General features: G+C 37.6%; 1 protein-coding gene across 3 annotated transcripts in view; it reads right to left on the bottom strand.

Annotated features, from left to right (window-relative positions):
* The window catches only part of rims1b (regulating synaptic membrane exocytosis 1b), an 82,329-nt gene that overhangs the window by 44,356 nt on the left and 15,919 nt on the right, over positions 1-22,054 (bottom strand). For 2 of the 3 annotated variants that reach the window (XM_051104271.1, XM_051104324.1), the window contains exons 3-5: positions 18,575-18,595; positions 7,674-7,942; positions 3,563-4,437 (exon numbers count right to left, since the gene is read on the bottom strand). In XM_051104271.1, the coding sequence (XP_050960228.1) occupies positions 3,563-4,437; positions 7,674-7,942; positions 18,575-18,595 (1,165 nt within the window). The remainder of the gene's footprint in view (positions 1-3,562; positions 4,438-7,673; positions 7,943-18,574; positions 18,596-22,054) is intronic. The other variant, XM_051104358.1, reaches the window with a different exon arrangement.

Raw genomic sequence — 22,054 nt, 5'->3', positions numbered from 1 at the left:
AAAAAACCAAACAAGATAATATATAGCCTAGTATAACATTTTACAGTCTCATTTGACCATCTTGATTGCGTTCATAAAACTGTCTTACACCTCTAATGTATAGTGCCCAGGAAGACCCTCTGCACACACAGAATGAAGCATGAGCTATTCCCTTGGCAATCACTGACATTATAAGCTTCCGTCCAGTGTTTGCTTGTCCTAGTTATCAGGAATAAAGTCACATTAGCTCTGTATCTGCCATTACAATCCCAACTGCCAATGCTAAAGATGATGCTACCTAAAAAATGGTGCGGTAAAAATGGTAACATCTAAGGTAAATAATTTTATAGGTTAGGGCTGAATAATAATGGTTACACTGATAATCAAGAATATCTTGCTCAAAATAGTTGATTTTGTTTGACATTTAATCAGAATTCTTGGACTTTCATGTAACCACATATAAAGAGAATGTCAACTCATTTGAAGGGTCTATTTTACCTCTTCAAGTCTCCTAAATCATTACCCCACAGTTTCACAGACAAGGCTTAAGCCTAGTCCTAGGCTAAACTGTATTTCTGAGCTGTTTCAACTGAAAGAAACTTGCGCTGCCCGATCTTAAAATACATCAGTGCCTTTGTTTTGTCTCAAGATGCACACAGTAATGTTTTTTCTAAACACTAATTGTCCTTATTTAACTATGGCCTAATTCTGGCTTAGTCTAAGCCCTGTCTGTGAAACCGGGCCTATTTATCATATACACACTCTCTGTCAGGGTGGTTTTTTTTGTCTCTTCAAAATTTGGATTTTTAAAACAACGCATTTTGGTCTGATAGTTAAAGATTTATTTTTTGGCATTTTGGTCACAGTTAGTTGACAAGACGAAAAATGGGAAAGATAGAAGGGGGCAGGATCGGTCCAGGTCAACAAGCAGGGACTTGAACTCGGGACGCCCGAAGTGCAACTGTGCTGTTTGTTGGCTCCGACACAAAATACAACATTAACAGTGTATAAATCAATTGATTTCTAAAGAAACATTGTCTAACAGCGACACCAGCAGGTAAAGTTACAGCGGGAGTCTGCGTCTCTCACACCTGCCCTGAGCCCATTGAGTTTTAACAGACCCGCTAAAGCGTGTGGTGAGTTTGGTGGCAGGTAACTGAGAACGAATGGGTGAAATTCATGTAAGATATGTGATATGACTGGTTGTGATCGTCTATGATTGGTTCATGCAAAAAATCCCGCCTCTTGTGTTTGTGCATGAATTACTCTGAGCGAACACTGAATTGATTGCCAATGGCATCAAATCAATACATTTAATCAAAAATCTTAAATGCTATTTTATCTCATCTCCAGTGTTGGTGTAGTTACTGTCTTTTCCTTTTTTAGGACAGTACAGGAGGAGGTGAAAAGGGTGATACAGATGGGAGGATGGGATTGGGAAATGACCCGAGTCAGATTCATGTTGGAACATGTTTGCTATCAGGCCATGGCTCCGACAGGGGACATTATGTTTGCACATGGTAGCTTCAGGGTTTCTTCAACTTCAAATTCTCTTCAAATACATAAATATTTACAACACAATGTCATATAGTATATTAAATCTCAAATAATGTAATGTTTAATAGCATTCTGTGGTAAAAATGACAATGAATTTTGGAACAAAATTACAAACGTCTTAGTCTTGCTAAAGTTAATTTCACTTTTTTTTCTAGATCTGATATGCACAAAAAGAAATCATATTTTCCAAATTTGTACATAATTTGAAGAAATTATAGCTTGATTAATACAAATATATCATGTCAGGGACTTTCAAAACCCTGTGGCCTTAATGGGAAGAGCCAAAGCACAGTCAGAATGGGCAAGGATGAATATGAAAAAGTCCCCAAATGGAACATGCTGCATCCGAGGACTGACGAAAGCCAGTCAGTCACTCAGCGGTTTTATATGAGAGAGCTGCTGACCTAATTCCCAAATCTGGTGCCCTAAAAATGTTCCAAATAAACAAATGGAGCTTCACTGCATGAATCAGCAGGGTTTGTTTCACGGACCTCAGACTCAGGACTGATCATCATGGCTGAATAGCTTCAATGACGTATGTAACATGATGCTATCTATAGCTTTGATGTGAAAATTTATGCAAAAATAAAAAATTTTGAGATCAACATATACATCGGTGTGATTATTAAAAACTGATTATAACTTTGGGAGCTGACTAAAACTGATCAAAGCTGCAGTGCGAGTGTCCATGAGCACATTCACATATACATTCACATCCACCTAACTGAGCATGCATTTCACAGTAAATACAAAATAGAGCTGTATAAGGCAATGTTAATTATTTGCATTCATCGAAGCTGAACAAGAGAAAGTTGCACTTTTAGATTAAATCCATAAAGTGTGGGGCAGCAGTTTTACTGTTGAATTATTCCTGATTTGCATTTTCTGTGTGTTTTAGGGCACTTTGATAAATATTCAATCTGTTTTGTGTGTGTGTGTGTGTGTGTGTGTGTGTAAGCAGAATAAAGAACAGTTACATTTTAAAAAAGTTTTTAAAAGAAATCTCTTCAGCTCAACCAAGGCTGCATTTATGTGATCAAAAATACAGTAAAAACAGTGATACTGTGAAAAAATATTGCAATTTAAAAGAACTGCTTTCTAGTTGAATATATGTCAAAATGAAATTTATTCCAGTGATGCAAAACCAAGATATTTTTTAATGATTTTGAAAAAAAAAAAAAAATATATATATATATAAGCTCAACCAAGACTGCATTTATGTGACCAAAAATATAATAAAATAAAAATAAAAATATAATAATTGCTATTATATATATATATATATATATATATAAATGCAGAAATTTTCTAGTTGAATATATTTTAAAATGTATTTTATTCCTGTGATGCAAAGGAATAATTTTAGCAGCCGTTACTGCAGTCTTCAGTGTCACACAATCCTTCAGAAATCATTCTAATATGCTGGTTTGCTGCTCTTTGCTCTTTCTTATTATTATCAATGTTGAAAATAGTTATGCGGCTTCATATTTTGTGGAAATGGTGACACATTTTTGCAGGAATGTATGGAAAGTTCAAAAGAAACAGAAATAGAAATCTTTTGTAACACTATAAATTACTGTCAGTTTTGACCAATATAATGAATTCTTGGTGAATATCTATGGTGATATATACCATGGTGATGGATATATTACAGACCCCAAAATTATGAATGGTAGTATATACAATTTATTTGGACTAATATTGAATTAGCTGCGCTATTCAATTGTTTCAATATTACATTTAAGAAAATCGATTTTCATAATCAAAGACCATTTTTAATTTAATTTAAGAACACCTGCTACTTTAATACCCTCGTGTAATAAATAGCGCCATTGCCCATGGCCCAGCGTCTTAAACCACACACACACTAATACACACACCATCAATCTGCAACACTTACTGCTGATCAGCAAAAATATACATTTTAAATAAAATTATGGCTTATCATTTACCACTGTATTGGGTATGTAAGAGGGTTTAGTGAATTTGAAAAATAAAATTAACTACATAAACAAAGTTCACCTACCTTTTTCACTAACACTTTCGATCTCCACATCCTCACAACTGGTGTATTCAGGCGTGGAGCCGCCCTCTTCTTCTGAGCTACTGATGGACATCTGCCTTTTGTTGAGGCCTCGTTTGGGTCTATAGGCTCTAGGTGGAGGTGGCCGTAATGACTCAGATTGGTCCGAGCTAAGAGAAGAATCCTTACGCATGATTTCTGCAGCCTTTTCCCGCTTAGCCCTGTGCAGAAAAGCTGCGGACCCAGGATCCAGATGCCCCTTTGGGCCCCAGTCCTGTCCGTCCCTGAGGTCTGGAGGCCCAGGAGGGCCCACTTGAGGGCCACCGTGGCCCTGTTTACTGAGGGATCCTTGTAACCCAACACCGCCCCCCACGGTCCTGTCCACAGAATAAGCTCGATGGTTTTCTAAAAGGGCCTTGCGGTCTTCGTTGTTAGCCACCCGTTGCCTGCTCATGCGATTTCCAGGCGGCTCGCCCCCGTCTTGCATTAATCCAACTTCGTTGATGGCTAGGTCGCTGTGATGACGCTCCTGACGCATTTTGGACACTTTGGCATGCATACGCATTTCCTGTTCCTCCTTCTGCGGTTTAACAGGGTACCGGGCGAGGTTCGGGTCGCTGCGGTAACGAGTCTGGTACTCTTCCTCTCGTCTTTGACGCTCTCGCTCTTCCTCCTCCTGTCTCCTTCGCCGCTCGGGATGGGTGGGTTCATTCTCTGAGTATTCCTGCGAGTTACCTTTCTCTAATCGCCTGCTGTCACGCTTTTCACCTGGAGCTCGGTCTTCAGAGGCCTGTGATGACAACCGGCCTGGGCCTCGTCTTCTCTCTCCACGTCCAATCACCTTTCCATTCTGCTCGTGCAGGGACACAGGTCTCTTCCTATTATTCATTAGACAGAAGTTGGAAAGACTGTGAGATACAACATTTGGAATCACTACAGCCAATTTGCATTTACAAATGCCACAAAGGCAGTTATTTGTATAATAAACAGCACAACACCTGTTAACCCCTGTTTTTCAAAATGTGGGAATTCAAATGCAAAAAGGATTTAACTGAATATGCATCTGATAGGAAGACAAGCAACAGACGTCATCTTATAAAGAGATTATAAGGCAGGAGCAGCAGTCCACATACTGCCAGTTGAAAACAGGTCAGGATGAACAGATTTTGTTGAAACGTCCAGCTTAAAATAGAACAAATTGTATGTTGACAGTAGGGATATGTAACACTGCATATTTTGAAAATTCTCTTCTGGGAGCCCAATGACTAGTGGACAAATCAGTCTTAAAGGAGTAGAACAAAAATGTACAGATAATGTACTCACCCCCTTGTTATCCAAGATGTTCATGACTTTCTTTGATCAGTCGTAAAGAAATTATGTGTTTTGAGGAAAACATTTCACGAATTATCTCCGTATAGTGGACTTCTATGGTGCCCGTGAGTTTGAACTTCCACAGTGCAGTTTAAATGCAGCTTCAAAGGGCTCTAAACAATCCCAGCTGAGGAATAAGGGTCTTATCTTATCTTCGCAAAGAAGGTCAAAACAAAAAAAAGGTCCAAAACAAAGTAAAACTTTAAAATTCTCCTACATCGGTTCAGAAGTACTGCAAAACGTGCTAAACGTTCACTTTGTAAACACTGGATCGGTACTTCTGAACCGATGTAGGACAATTTTAAAGTTGGAAGAAACAATGAGATGGGAGTTTTTCGACATACCCTGACTGTATTGACCTGGATAACACAGAGTACACATGTGCATGGCAGAGCTAGACAAGACAAGCATTTGAGGTTAAAAAAGTATATACATTTTTATTTGTTTTAAAAAAGGACTGATCGTTTCACTAGATAAGACTCTTCTTTCTCAACTTGGATTGTTTAGAGCCCTTCGAAGCTGCATTTAAACTGCATTTTGGAATTTCAAACTGGCAGGCACCATAGAAGTCCACCATATGGAGATCATTCTTGAAATGTTTTCCTCAAAAAACATAATTTCTTTACGACTGAAGAAAGAAATACACAAACGTCTTGAATGACAATGGAGTGAGTGCATTATCTGTAAATTTTTGTTCTGGAAGTGAACTACTCCTTTAACGGAGCCTTCTACAATTTGGATTGCTTCACATAACCCTGGAGCTACTTAGAATTTGACATGCCATTGTAAAGGATCGTTCACCCAAAAATGAAAATTCTGTCATTAGGCCTCATGTCATTCCAAACCCATAAGACCTTTGTTCATCTTGGGAACACAAATTAAGATATTTTTGATCAAATCTGTGAGCTTTCTCACCATGCATAGACAGCAATGCAACTGACACGCTCAAGGCTCAAGGTAGTACGGCCATTGTTAAAATTGTCCATGTGACATCAGTGGTGCAACCGTAATGTTATGAAGCTACAAGAATACTTTTTGTGTGCGAAGAAAACAAAGATAACAACTTTATTCAACAATTTCTTCTCTTCTGTGTCAGTCTCTGATGCAGGGCTGCTAAAACAGCAGGAGCCGGCATTCTGACGTAGAACCCAGATGTGCTGCACCTTGTTTACATGCAGAGGAACAGGCGCACTGTCTTTGTAAACATGTCTTAAGATTTCGACAGGGAATGAGTTGACAGAGATTTTTTTGCCCAGCCTTACTTATCTGAACCAGAATATACAGACGATGAAATGAGAAAAATGGATGTTCTATGTTAGAACAGCGGCTCCTGTGCCAGCATCACTACATGCATGCATCGTGGAGAAATTGTAGAATATAGTTGTCATTTTTGTTTTCCTTGCACACAGAAAGTATTCTCATAGCTTCATAAAATTCAGGATGAAGCACTGATGTCACATGGACTATTTTACTGATGTGCTCACTACTTTTCTAGGCCTTGAATGCGGTAGTTGCATTGCTGTCCATGAAAGCTCTCAGATTTCATCAAAAATATCTTAATTTATGTTCCAAAGCTAAACGAAGGTCTTGCGGGTTTGGAACGACATGAGAGTGAGTAATTAATGACAGAATTTTCATTTTTGTGTGAACTATCCCTTTAAAAACATGGCAATACATTTTATTTTAAACCAGTAAATGCATTTGGTATCAACTAAAAACAAACCACAACAATTAACAATATGACAAATTTTACAGCATTTATTATTCTGAGCTAATCTTAATAAATATACTTTTGTTCATTAATTTGTGTTTTTTCATAATACGTTAAATGTAAATTCTGTTATCATTCGCTCACACAGTGTTTCATCTATGAAATACGAATGAAGATATTTTTGCTATTATTTTGAATAACTTTTGCTGTTCATTCCAAGCCCAAACAACCTATAATTATTTTTAAGCATCAGTGTCAAAGACATTGTAAAAAGGCAGAAGTATTGTAAAAGTAAAAGCAGCTTCCACAAGAACCAACGAGGTTTGTTTATGTGCGTCAAGCAAGAACGGTTGAGCTTGTTTACTATATTGGATGTATGATGTATGTGCAATGATCAGTGTTTAAATATTAGTAAATGCCTGAGTGAAATCTATTAATCATATAAAGCAGTTATGTTGGTTATATTTTCATGTGTGCTCCAAAGATAAACAAAACGCATAGAGGTTTGGAATGACATGAGAGTAAATGATGACAGAATTTTCATTTTGGGGTGAAATTTAACTTTGATTTAAAATTTAAATTTAAAATGTACTATTAGTACATGTGAAATAAAATGTATTGTTCATTGTTAGTTCATGATACCTACTGCATTAACTAATGCAGTAGGAAACTGAATCTTACTGTAAAGTGTTTCCAAAACTATAATGCACAAGACACTCAAAATATGGATACTAATCAGGGGTGACACCTTAAAAGGATGTGATGCTGCAGAGATTGCTGCAGTAATTTTATTGTGGTTTTACCCTGTAGCAATACTAAATAAATAAAAATCCAACTATATCCTAGTTGATCTCAAGACAAGACAAGACAACCATTATGACCCATCTCAAGCTGACACAATATACAAAAGCATATTTTAGTTAAGTGCCACCAGTAAATACGCATTTCTGCATTGCATACTTCATTTTGATCAGTGAGAAATATAACTCAGGATTGGCATGTGTGTAAATGGTGTACAGTTTTTCGGCCTACTTTTCTCGTGGCGGTTCACTGCGGGAGCGTGAGGTGGGCATTGTATCTGCTCCCTTGGTTGGGTCACCAGCACCAGCGTTGGGTGGCAGAGTGTCGTTAGCGACCGGGGCCTGTGATCTGGAGCGCAACTTCCTGTCCTTCTCCAACTCAGGGACACTGAGGGGAGCGCCCACACTAAGAGGCCTCCCCCCAGGCCCTGATGAAAACCATTCTCCTGATTTAGTTAGGATTTCCTGCTGTTTCCTGCACAGGTTACATACCCACATCACCTGCATAGACAAATACAAGTGTTATTAAGGCAGGCAGAGATTGATCATCATTGCACATGATCAAGATCTACAGTACAGGGATAGGCAACACCGGTCCTGGAGTGCCAGTGTCCTGCAGAGTTTAGCTCCAACCCTGAGAAAAAAAAATCTGTCTATAGCCCTAGTGATTCTGAAAACCTTGATTAGTTTACAGGTGTGTTTGATTAGGGTTGGAGCTAAGCTCTGAAGGACAGTGGCACTCCAGGACTGTCATTTCCTGCCCATGAGGTAACATATTAGGCTTCAGAATACTAAAATTACATTGTTTTAAACATTATTTTACAGTTTTTTAAAGACATTTAAATTAAGACAGAGAGACAGACACACATACATAAACACATAAAATACAAAGATACAGTACATCCACACAATATCAAACAAAAGCGTAATTTCAATCTATCAATTTTTTTTTTCTCAGCAGTAGGCAAGGGATATGAACTGACAATGTAGAGCAGGTGTAAATATGAGCTGCAATATTACAGAAACAAGTGAACCACACTAAACAATCAAGCGCTATAAAGTATAAAAGTGTCTATTTTCAAGTTAGCCAGTCTGCTTCTTTATGATAGTTTCCTACATCTGCTGAATTGCACTAAATGCTGTTGGCAGCAAATACGTCATTCAAAGTTTACAGATCTAGTATCCCTAGTACAAGCCTTGAAAGCTGGTGGTACCTAAAAACCCTATAAATAACTTTACAAGCACAGTTTTCACGGTTTTTGGCACTTGATTCATATAGATCACTTTTATGATCTCTTTAAAAACTTTTTTAAATCGTCAAAGTTTGTTTGTGAGGACTTTCAATGGAGGGACAGACTTTCAATGGAGGGACAGGTTAAATGTACAGTTCACCTAAAAATAAAAATGAGCCCATTATTTACTCAATATCAAGGCATCCTAGGCGTATATGACTTCCTTCTTTCAGACGAATCTAATCTGAGTTATTTTAAAAATTTTCCTGGCTTTTTCAAGATTTATCATGACAATAGTCAAACAGATCAAAACAAGTCCAATAAAGCGCATCCATCCATAATAAAAAGTGCCTCACTCAGCTCCGGGGGGTGAATACTGTAGCATATTACATGTAGAATACTCCTACTGTAGCAAGTTGGTGCATTTTTGTAAGAAAAATATCCATATTTAAAACGTAATAATCACTTTAATCTAGCTTGCGCTTGTACACGGAAGCCGTTCCGGGCGGATGACGTAGGACGTCGGCGTTGCGCATATGCGGGTGAGTCTTGTAAAAACCAACATTTGTTTACAGGAGCAAAGGAAGCAAAGTTTCCTTACCTTAGCAAGGAAAAACCAATCTCCTCTTGGCTTACATCGAAATCCTCCGACATTCTTCTTTAAATTATTCTAATTCGTGTGTAACGCCAGCCTCCTCCATCATCCACCAGGAGCAGCTTCCGTAAACAACAGTGAGCGCAAACTAGATTAAAGTGATTATTAAGTTTTAATTATGGATATTTTTCTTCCAAAAAACGCATTCAGGAGGCCTTTATTTACCCAGTGGAGCCGTGTGAGGCACTTTTTATTATGGATGGATGCACTTTATTTGACTTGTTTTGACCTGTTGAAGAGAAACACCCATCTATTGCCATGATAAAGCTTGAAAAAGCCAGAACATTTTTTTTAATATAACTCTGATTGGATTCGTCTGAAAGAAGGAAGTCATATACACCTAAGATGGCTTCAGGGTGAGAAAATAATGGGCTATTTTTTTTATTTTTGGGTGAACTAACCCTTTAATTAAAAATACCTTTTCCAGAAATACTTTTCTGCATCTGGGTAGATTTTTGCATTGCAAAATCATAATAATAAATTGAACTGTAAAATATGAAAAACTACAATGCACCTACAGTAGCCAAAAGATACAGAGCAAGGCATGACAAAACAACCAAAAAGACACGTATAGCTGTAGGGACGGTAACTGTACCATGGTTTTACTGTGCAGCTAACATGCTAATTAAAATATCACTGCTAAAATACTAATGCTAAATAAAGTATACATGAGAAGAAAGCAAATGAAATGTTACAGTGGAGGTTAACTTCTGAACAGCAAGAAACAAAAATCAGCCATCCTTTTTCTTCAACTGGGTAGATTTTTGCATTGCAAATGCACAAGTTATTATATCATCAGCCTCATATTTGTCAATCTGCTTCCTCCCATCTCTTTCCTTTTCCCCAATGAAGCCCTATTATTGAGCCCTGTAATGGTTCATTCATGAGATGGATGGCTGAGGCTGCCTAAAATACCTCCGCCGACACCATATTTCTTCACTTCCTCTACCCATATTTCTCCCACCCTCTCTCTTACACTCTCTCCCTCTCCCTCTCACTTTTTTTTTAGCTAGCCAGACAGGCCTGATCTGACATGATTAGCGGGAATGCTAAATCAAATGAACAGCTTTTGCCTTGACAACAAGTTCACGGCTTTAAAAGCACAGAGGTCCAATCTATTGATCTAGCATTAGGCTCTTAAAGCAACCATAGAATGACAGTAAATCCACTTCTGTTGTAATACCTGACGCCTGACGTGGCTACAGGAAACATTTGGTCAAGAAGAACCCCCTTTTTTTTAACTGAAGCTTGGAAAGGAAGCCAAAGGTCTGTGCGATACAGAACTGTGTAAATCACATGCACATCCTGCAACCAACACTGCATGTTTTATCGATTGGATGAATGGTGTGAGAATGGAAAAGCCAGTAACGTTAGTCATCTTTCACGCCTGATGATCAGTCGCAAATGGGTTATGAAAGCAAGAGCTTATATGATGCACAAAAACAGAATATTTTACAACAGATGCGGCTAAAAATGCTTCATTTAGAGTTCTGCGATAGTTCTGCGAAAGTCAAAAATAGTTTGACTTCTAATGGTGACAAACAAACTATTTCATGCTACTCACATGGTGGCGTCCTCCTAGATAATGGATCCCCTCTCACAGGGTCAACCTTCAACTCCATGAACATCCAGAACAAATTTCTTTGAAGAACCGCCAGTGCGAGATACCTCGCATTTTGGTGTTGACCTGATCTTAAAGAGGAGAGAGGCTGTTCTAGGACGGGATGGATATGAGGGAGAGTGAGAGAGAAGGGACGAGAGAGCATCATGGCCTGATTGGATCCAGTTGGCACAGCTCCAGCGTAATCTGAGGTAAATCAGATATGCAGAGGCCCACAGCTGTCAGCCAGCCAGAGAAACACTCTCGGGAAGGATTAGCAATCCCTGCTAATCCCACCGCGCTACTGCTAGCCCTTCCCATTATTCAATCCAGTGACGAGACAATGCTGCCCGTGCTCTTCCTCTCACCGCCACTGGGAAACTACCACTGCAACACTGATCTTGAAAAGATGGACCACAGACTTTAAGTCCGTCTCAATGGAAAACTATGACATGTTCTTATTGGTAAACAAAAAGAAATTCACACATATAGGTGAAAACTGGTTTGGCAGTTTATGGTCAGAAAGTTTTGAGTAGGAAGAAAATCAACAACTTTTGAATGTGAATATGCTTTGGAAAAGACTACATGCGTAGATGGCTAGATTAGTCATCATTAGTTTTGTGCAGTCGAGGATGGGTAAAATAATCCAAGGCTTTAATCCTTGAATTAGATCGAATTCGAGCCGTACGCACAATGGAGGATTCACTTTCTCTCTGACTCATTTTTTTTTTCCAAAGGCCAGTTCACAACAATATCCAGGGCAGCTAAAGCCATTAAAGCTTCTCATCTTGCAAAGGCTTGATTCTAGAGCCCCTCTCCCAACTAGAGAACTGAGGAGAAAAGGGAAATAAAACATTTCAAAATCTAGGCCACTAAGACCTGGCCATTGTTAAGAGACAGAGAGAGAAAGAGATTAAATCTGAGAGAGGGCAGGGACAGTGGTTTCACTGTATTCCTGAATAGCATGAATAGGATTTTCTAGTGCAGGGAGATCACTAGTAACTAAGTATCAGACGAGACCATGAAAATCAGACAGTAAACAAGTATAATTTAATTTAACTGCAGACCTGAGGTCAGCACATATGGAAAGAGAGAGAGAGAGAGAGAGATGGATGAGGAAGGTTGTGTGTTTGTGTGCGTGTGTGTGTACATTTACATGGGTGTAAATACAATCTCTACTGTTCTCCAAGCATAAGTGTGCCAGCCACCCCCTGCTTTGGTGAATACTGTTCTCCATGGTAACCAAATCAGTGAAAAGAGAGGAGATGTACAGACGACTGTGTGAGTCTCCAGTACAGAGTCATGAATATCAAAATCGTGTGCTCTTTTTATTTCCTAACAACTAGGTGGAAACTTGGTACTCTTTTATTCAACACATTCTCACTCCCAACTCAACACATATTGAGGCTTGGTCAGGACCCCTTGGCATCACTTTTTGATGCTCAGGGCATCTCTTTAGCATCACTTTTGGATGTGCAGGGTCCTACATTGCTTTTAGTTGTTTGCATTATGTGTCACATTTAATGGTTTGCATGCATTTCCAAAAACAGAAATGATTTTATATAAATGTATTCTTTCATAAATATTTTGGAGAACCTAACCCTACCCCTACCCCTACCCCTACCCTAAACCCACTTACTTCTGAACAATGTAAAACACAGTGACAGGAATTTATTGCAAAAACTGACCATAAAAAACTGTATAAAACATTACAAACAAGTCGCATTGCATTCCAAATCCTCCAATATCTTTATAAGAAGAACAGAGTAAATAATAATGATTTAAACGCTGAAAATGATCTCGCTTCCGCACATATCAAATTCCAAAATATACTCCTAAACTTGTTTATCCTTACGTAATCGACACATAAGTGCCAACGGCATTTCACAGCCAAAGCTGACGTAACAGTTCTTTTGGTGGCAGTTTTTAAATTTGTGCACAGACTGCACACAGGATGAGCTTTATAGAGACAGAGATGGCGATCATGTCTATTCCTCTCAGAAATCAATTGTTTTGCCTCGGAAGACTTTGTGAGAATATTATTACTTTTTAAATAAATTGCGATTCTAGCTGTATCTCCCTGTTATATCCTGTGTTTTATATTGACAAATGGTTAGGTTTAGGGGCAGGGGTTGGGTTACGTGCTCATAAATGTGTGTAAAAAAAAAAAATAGTTTTGACTGTTTACATTAAAAAACACACCCCAACATGTATGCAATAATGGCAAAATTACTATCCAATATGTCATTTAATCATGATGATAAAATTCCCAAAGGGGTAACCTCTGCGTCAAAAAGTGACCAAGTGTCAATATGTGACAAGTTGGTAGTGAGAATGTGTTTTATTTAAACGTAAGTAACAAAAACTATGTTATAGTTGTTTAGTTCTATTTATGTCTGTAAATCAGTTAAAAAATGAAAATTACCCCATGATTTATTCACCCTCAAGCCATCCTAGGTGTATATGACTCTCTTTTTTTCAGACAAATACAGCCGGAGTTATATTAAAAAATGTCTTGGCTCTTCCAAGCTTTATAACTGAATGGCTGTTAAGATTTTGAAGTCCAATAAAGTACATCCATCCATCATAAAAAGTGCTCCACATGGCTCCCGGGGCTTAATTATGGCCCTCTGAAGTAAAACAACGCATTTTTGTAAGAAAGATATCCATATTTAAAACTTTAGAAACCATAATTTCCAGTTTCCGCTAACTTTCATGTGGGCGTACACGAGAGTGGAATTACAGTGGATGACGTAGGACGTAGGCTCTGGTGCGAACATGCTAGTCTCGAGAGAACCAAGATTTGTTTACAGCAAAGGAAACTAGTCTTGTCTAGTCTAGTCTGCTTATATCGAAATCCTCTGACATTTTCCTTTACAAATCTGCATTTTGTACTTCTAATTGATAGTATTTTGTTTTGCTCTCTCCTCTGCGCTTCCATATTCATCACCGCATTCGTCTTTGTCCTACATCATCTGCAGTTAGCGAAAGCTAGAGATTCTGGTTTATAAAGTTGTAAATATTCACTTTTTATGATTGATGGATGCACTTTATCTTACTTCAAAATCTCAACAGCCATTCACTGCCATTATAAAGCTTAGAGGAGCCAGGATATATTTTTTATATAACTCCAGTTGTATTTGTCTGAAGGAAGAAAGTCATATACACCTAGGATTGCTTGAGGGTGAGTAAATCAAGGGGAAATTTTCATTTTTGGGTGAACTATCCCTTTAAATTTGTTTGTGTCAGTTAATTCAAAACTTGATTCAGTTCAATATTTAATTTGCATTATGCATTTTTCATATATTTATTGATAAATGTTAAAATGTATTCAGGATAGATTTTTTGTTCTATTGCTCAGCCCTAAAATTGAGCAAATAAAAACATAAATATGCAAACACAAAGATATGACTAGTTGTAGAGAACAAAAGCAGTGACATAGGTTTGATACTAAAGAGAAATGAAGGCAGGTGAGACAGAGAGGAATAAGGCAGTCTATTGCATCTGCAGTGGTCTGGGGAAAAGGACTGGGGCTCAACTGTGCTACTTCAGAAGAAATGGGTTATGAAAAATAACTGCCTTCCTCTCAAAAACTGACAGATCTGCTGACACAGTCTCCATTGCACACCCCAAAGAGAAAACTTGCTCATACATCACACAAACACACACGCACACACAAGCACACGCACAGCTTGGATCCAATAAAGCACTCAGGGGAATTTTAATATTAAAGCATACAGACACCTGTGACAGGTTGCTTAGGCTGTCAGTACTAGTTTAAAGGGGTCATATCATGAGAAACCAAATTGTTCTTTGATCTTTAGAAAAATATTGTAACAGAATTCCCAATATTTATAATGCCCTATTCTGTTTCAGAAAATGTACTATCCATGCACTTACAGCCGCACATCAATCTACAGAACAGACTCCTAAAGGATTTTCACATTTGCTTGGCTAGCTCTACTACTGGAGGACTGAAAGGAGGAATAGCATGTGCGAACATCAGCATTTGTGCACGCCGTATAAACAGAACAGGGATAAATAGAGTCCCTAGCCAGCTGCTGGTCAGAAGGGAAGTGTTACACTGGTAAATAAAACTCACTCCTTTCCCTAACAACACGGCTAACGGCTAAGCTAAGCAGTTTTTGCGCTTAAAGGCTGTTAGGAAGAGATTGCTTCTTTATCTTGTTAGCGAGCCACAACCATGTTGCTCGTGAATCATCTTTGCACTAGCTTTCCAAAACATTTCCGCTAGTGAGTAATTTTAATATACTGTATGTAGGTACAGGCTAAATGCTAAGTCCAATCTGCTGTATGATTAATCACATCCTGATGGCTATAAGGCAACAGTATACGTTAGTTTTTTATGTGTACATGCTTGGGTGTGCATACAGTGCACATGATGAAATTTTCAACATCAGCAAACACGGTAAAAAAAAAAAAGATTTTCTGTTGTAAATAAAGATTATGTTTGTATGTTTTACAAGAAAATACTATCTCAGTCTGTTTACTTCAAAAATTCATGTTTAATTCAATTGTACATAAGGTTTCTGTGAAATTTACTATCGATTTCAAATTGAAAATTGTTTTGAAGTCAATCCTAAATTTTTTTTTTTAGTGTAGTATGCGTATATTGTATATGTAGAGCTCTTTTTCTAACTGCGCATACATCAATCAATTTTGTATTTTTTTGTTGTTGTATGAGACCGCAATAACAGAGTGAAAACACAATTTTATCAGTCATAACATGTAGTAGGGCTTCACAATTTGGGGGAAAAGGGAGAATTGCGTGTTTTTATGTTAAAAGTTGTGATTGATCATAAGCTGCTCACGTGTAAATGGACACGGTGCCGCACTTCACTCTGAAACACATTGCCCTTATATTTATTTCATTATATCATAGCTTTGTGATTTGATAATCACACTAAGCCATACTGATTTTGGTTTTATTTCTATTAAATGTGCAGCCCTAAGGTTTGGAGAGAAACAGCCAACATAGGCTCATTGGAAATACGTGCCTCTATATACATTTGTGCAAAACTGAATCAACGTACCTATATGTACAAATCACTGCAGTTTTCAGTTGAAATGAACACTAGAGGCAGTAAAATTCCAACTTTTTACCTCAAGCAGCAGAATAAAATGTGCCTGTACCAATGTAATAAAAACGTGCCACAGTCACATATTGAACGTGTGTTTTAGCGCCACTCTCTGGACATTTCACTTTGAAACTGCCACGAAACATGCAGTTGTAGAAATGTACATAGAGGCAGGTATTTTCATGAGCCTGGGTGGAAATAGCGTACACATTGGACAACGTTGAAAATTTTTGTGTGCATGTGTTGACCGCCTGTGTTAGTGTACCCTATGAAATGAAGTATATGTATTTGGCAGTATGCATATGATAAGTGTACATGTACAAAACATACTTTGGGCTTACTGTTGGAAAGATCCCACCTATATAAAAGCTGAGCTCTTTACCAAAATGATTACAGAATTAGTTCACTCCTGAATTAAAATTTCCTGATAATTTCATCACCCCCATGTCAACCAAAAATGCTCATGTCTTTCTTTCTTCAGTTGAAAAAGAGATTAGGTTTTTAAGGAAAACATTCCAGGATTTTTCTCCATATAGTGGTTCAAATTGCGGTTTTAAAGGAGAAGTCCAAAATGTACAGATAATGTACTCACCCCCTTGTCATGCAATATGTTCATGTCTTTCTTTCATCAGTCATAAAGAAATCGTTTTTTTTAAAGGAAAACATTTCAGCATTTTCTCCATATAATGGACTTCTATGGTGCCCCGAGTTTGAACTTCCAAAATGCAGTTTAAATACGGCTTCAAACGATCCCAAATGGGGTTGTAACCGATCCCAGCCAAGGAAGAAGGGCCTTATCTAGTGAAACAATCGTTATTTTTACAAATATAACACAATTTATATATTTTTTAATGTCAAATGCTCGTCTTGTCTTACTCTGCCTGAACTCTGTTTTTTTTGGTTCATGACAGTTGGGGTATGTAGAAAAACTTTTGCTAGATAAGACCCTTCTTCCTCAGCTGGGATTTACGACCGCATTTGGGATTGTTTGAAGCCACCTTTAAACTGCATTTTGGAAGTTCAAACTTGGGGCACCATAGAAGTCCATTATATGGAGAAAAATCCTGAAATGTTTTCCTCAAAAAAACATAATTTCTTTATGACTGAAGAAAGAAAGACATGAACATCTTTTAACCACAAATGCTCATCTTGCTCTGCGATGTGAGCCTACGAATTCAAGCATTATGTAATCATGTTGGAAAAGTCGCATGTGATTAGTTCTTTTCATTCTGGTTCAAAAAGCTACCTGATCTCATGAAGAAAACGTACCTGTGGGAACTTTTTTGCAAGATGTGAAATACTTGCCAAATATCACTGCAGTTTCTAACAGAAATGAACACTAGAGGCAGTAAAACAGCGAGCACTTGTAATCATTTCTGTACATAGTTATGATTACAGCTACATATGTTTCACTTTTCAGACATAACAAGCTTGCTCAGTAGCTCAGCCGGCAATTGGACTTAGGATGCAAAATCCTTGGGTATGAATCCCGTGAAAAACATGACAGATGAGAGATCAAAAACAAGCTAAAATGGCATGTTTGTGATTGCGTTTTTATGTCACATTCACTTTTGTTCATAGTATCAGGTAGGTGTACATGTAGTGCAGATGGTACGTCATATTAAAACGTCACGGAGCTTTAGAGTTATAGCGTCACTCAACGGACATTTTAAGTCAGAATTGTGGTCACACGTGACCTTTTCAGCATGATTATGTAATGCGTCAAGCTAGTGCGAGATGAGCATTTGTGGTTAAAAAGTATATACATTTCTTTTCAACTGAAGAGAGAAAGACATGAACATCTTATCAGGAAATTTTAATTCTGAGGTGAACTAATCTTTTAAGTACAACCACACACAACATTCAGAAGTATATGCTAAAAAGGAAGGACATTTCTATTTTAGCAGCATAAGTTCAACACCATTACCAGTCATTCAGAAACAGACAACAAGCACAAACACAGCAATAAACACAGACACCTGACAGGAAACACATCACACACATAAAAACGCACAAGTCGCAAGTGCCCACTGGAGTGCAGGGTAAGTATTTTTCTCTGAGTGCTTTCATCAATACTAACAAAGTGAATTGCAACTATAGCATTACGTGCTAAAACCTTGAATTTTAACCTTGAACTTTCACCCCGTGGCATGCCTATTGCAATCCCAGGGCACAAGCAGGTGCAGTGAACATGCACAGATAAGCATTCTCTCATCACTGGTAGCACTTTAAGTGAAAGGGAATCCATTCCATGTTTTGAACATGTCGCTGCTGGAAATCATGTAAATGCAGCTTACATAATGTTTAAGTTAAACCCATTTGACTAAAGAGCAACCAGTTGTGAGACATCAATATTCCAACAAATCCAAATACCCTATTCCCCTAACCCCCTTGCTGTGGCAACAACTTCGGCATCCCTGGTGGTAGCAACAAGGAAGGGAGGGGGATGGGGTTCAGCCAACACATGCTAGTTTCCTATTAGCTGGCTCTCATGAGGAAAGAATTGGTGTTGCCCATGCAGAATCTACAAGACTCAGAATGTCTTACCCTGTCTTTCCCTATGAGACACTTTGCATGAACAGAAGACAAATAATGGGCGCAATATTAGTCAAATTTTCTTTGTGCTCAATATAGCAGAAGAAAAATCAACTGAATTTTACAACACAATGCCATGACAATGCCAGTACACGGTAAATAATGTTTATTAAAGTGTTAAAATAAAATCCGTTTCATAGTTTTATTTTAAGCTACCTTACCATATACTGTAAAGTACAATCAAATGTATATATTTTTGCAAGTAAAATGAATGAATTACTGTACAGCAACATGTATGACACATCACATATGGCTATATTTTATAGTTTTGTCATTTTGACCCAGGGAGGGATTTTGACCCATTTAAGAATTTTCATTTTCATAAACATGCTAATGTTATCACATTGGACTAAAAATTACTGACTTTGCTCCCACAGACTTTCAAATAAATAAATAAAATAAAATAATAATTCAAATAATATAATTATTATATATTATGATATATAATATATTATACAACAGTTCTTTCTGGTCCTCGAATCTGATTTGCTAATAAGAGTGAGATATTAGAGTCCAACAGCCCTTTCATCGTTGTAATTATATCACTCCGTCTGCGGTACTTCTCACAGCGAGTATGATGTGTCGATTTTTCGGACATGTGAGCTCCAGGACGTCAATGTCGTTCGTCGCTCATGAACCCGCTGAGAGCAGCCTCATCTCAGCCAGATCTTCTGGAATTTACCGCTGGCTCTGATATCTCTATTGTGGTTTATTATTAATTATAATTCATTTTGGGTAAATCTAACAGTATCAGCTCAACATTCCTTCGTTACTAGTTCTAAAGTGACGTTTTCAAATTAGCAATGAAGGCTTGGGCTCAGCTGTTAAACTGTCAACTTTAGAGTTGAATCTGTGGCAGAAGGTAGTTCTGCACAAAAGAGGATTTTTAAAGATGCTCCATTGTTGTTTCATATGTATTTACACACTCGTGCCATTGAACTGTTGTATAAACGCAATATTACACTTGTAGACCAGAGATATGGCTGTATATTTTGGCACGCTGTGATTACCTACGGTCGAATCACAACCGTGCCAATATAAAGCCATATCTCATGTCTATGAGTGTGATATTGCTCATTTATTATAATCTGAATTTTTTTTTTTTTGTTACCCTGTGATGTTTCCAATAGAAATTGACCAACCACAAGAAACTGCATATAAATCTTTTGCTATCCCTTCTGGTTTTAGAGCAGTTTTGGCCACTTCTTTAGCTGGCCAGGTTGGTCTTAGTTGGTCAGGCTTAGAGAACAACCAGCAAAAACCAGCCTGACCAGCCTAGCTAGGCTGGCAGACCAGTTAAAACCAGCTGAGACCAGCCAACCATCTTAGGCTGGTTTTTAGCTGTTTTTTTTTTTCATAGGGGATATTAATCACCAAATTTTGGATTCTTTATATCAACATTTTTTCTTTCAATTGCTACAGGTTTTGTATTTCTTTTTGGAACTGACTAACAGGCTTTAATAATAAAATATTTTTGAGTGATAAAACCATTATTTGTGGATAACTGGCAAAGTTCAGTAAAAAAAAAAAACCTGTGGTGCATAAGAGGAACAAAGATTTGGTAATAATAATATTTTGGTAAGATTTGATAAAAATTTTCTTTGGGATTAGGAAATTAGGGGAAAAAAACATTCAGTGCAGCACAAAAGTTAAATAGTTTCTTCTTCTTTTTGTTATTGGTAATGTACATAATGTGTTGCATATTCTGTTTTTTTTTTTTTCTTTTTTTTTTTTTGGTTGCACTGTCTATATTCCACTTATGATGAACTCTGAGTCATCATAATTCATCAGGCTTTCTATTGTGCCACCTGTATTATTAATTATATATATTATATTATTTATTAGTGGTTATCAGTGCATTTTAATATAGTAGCTATATTAACATTATATCACTGTTTTACTACTATAAGTTGTAAAGCATATAAGCACCAGTATACAAACCCACAATAACTGTGAATTTCTGGCATCCACAGCTGCCAGTCCTGAAGGTTTTGTAAGAGATTCGAATCACCCTCTCACACACATGTACATACACAACTTCTTATATTAGCAACAAAAATGGAATTAGTCCATTCAATCCAGTGATTGTGCACATTCAGACGTAACACAGTTTCCTCAAATCACATTAGCAGGGCACACAGCAAAAAGAAAAGAAAAACTCTAACCACTTTATCCTCCTTGAGTCATGCAGTCCAGGAAGCAGAGAGTGAAAGACAAGCAAACAGAGGTAGTGGGGGAAAGGAGGAGGGTTGGAGGTGGAAGAGAAAAAGTGTGAAATTAAAATTGAAAATAAATGGTGAGAAATGGAAAGAAAGAGTGTGTGAAAAAGAAATGGGAGGAGGGAAGAGTGGGAGGAAAAAGTGTTAGTGAAGCAACCGCGTTTTCTCTTGTGCGTCAAAACAGACATATGCATAGAGAGTGAAAAGGGCAATCAAAAAAGCTTTAATAACTCCTTTTTTAATACATGTTTAATACATGAACTGAACTGTGGGTGATCAAAGGTTTGTGTTCTATACATAACAACAGACATGTCCAACAATGGTCATGTATGGCTCTCTGGTAGAGATGAAATGTGAGAACAGAACTGACAACTCTAGACATGTTCTCCACTCATACCAAAATGAGAGCATAACAAAACACAGATGAGGGGTCCAAGCAACCTCACAGGATGCTTATTCAACACTGTGAGGCCTCGCTGAATCTGTGCCTGCGCATCATATTTGTTGACAAATTGTGTTTGATTTAGGAGATCTGTACATGACTTTGTCTCTGTCATGCCCCCAACAGGCAAACACCAGAACTACAGCCGTGCTCTCTTGCAGCCTTGGCCTTTCAAGGTATTGATTGATCCTGGATGCTGGCTGGGAGAATTTGACACCAATTGATCTTCACTGTGAGAATTATCAGAAGGGAAAAAACTAATTCTGAGAAGAAAATCTTAATGTTGATCATTAAGAGGATATGACGGTTTTTATTAGTATAAATGCGAGTCTGAGTGATCAAGGCTGGGCAGAAACTCTTGACAGGATGAACAGCACATAAAAACTCATACACACCTGCACATACTATACCTCTGTTTTTTTTTTTTTTACACATAAATAGAGTAAAATGTTGTTTACAGGAATGGTTCACCCAAAAATGAAAATTACCCCATGAATTATTCACCGTCAAGCCATACTAGGTGTATATGAGTTGCTTCTTTTATATGAATACAATCGGAGTTATATTAATAAATGTGCTGACTCTTCCAAGCTTTATAATAGCAGTGAATAGGTGCTGAGATTTTGAAGTCCAATAAAGGATATCCATTCATCATAAAAAGTAATCCACATGGCTCCTGAGGGTTAATAAAGGCCTACTGAAGTGAACTGATACATTTAAAGAAATATCTACATTGAAAACTTTATAAACTGTAATCTTTAGCTTTCGTTA

This window comes from Labeo rohita, chromosome 1 (genome assembly GCF_022985175.1).
Source record: "Labeo rohita strain BAU-BD-2019 chromosome 1, IGBB_LRoh.1.0, whole genome shotgun sequence".
NCBI lineage: Eukaryota > Metazoa > Chordata > Actinopteri > Cypriniformes > Cyprinidae > Labeo > Labeo rohita.
This window is presented reverse-complemented; position numbering and strand designations above follow the sequence as displayed.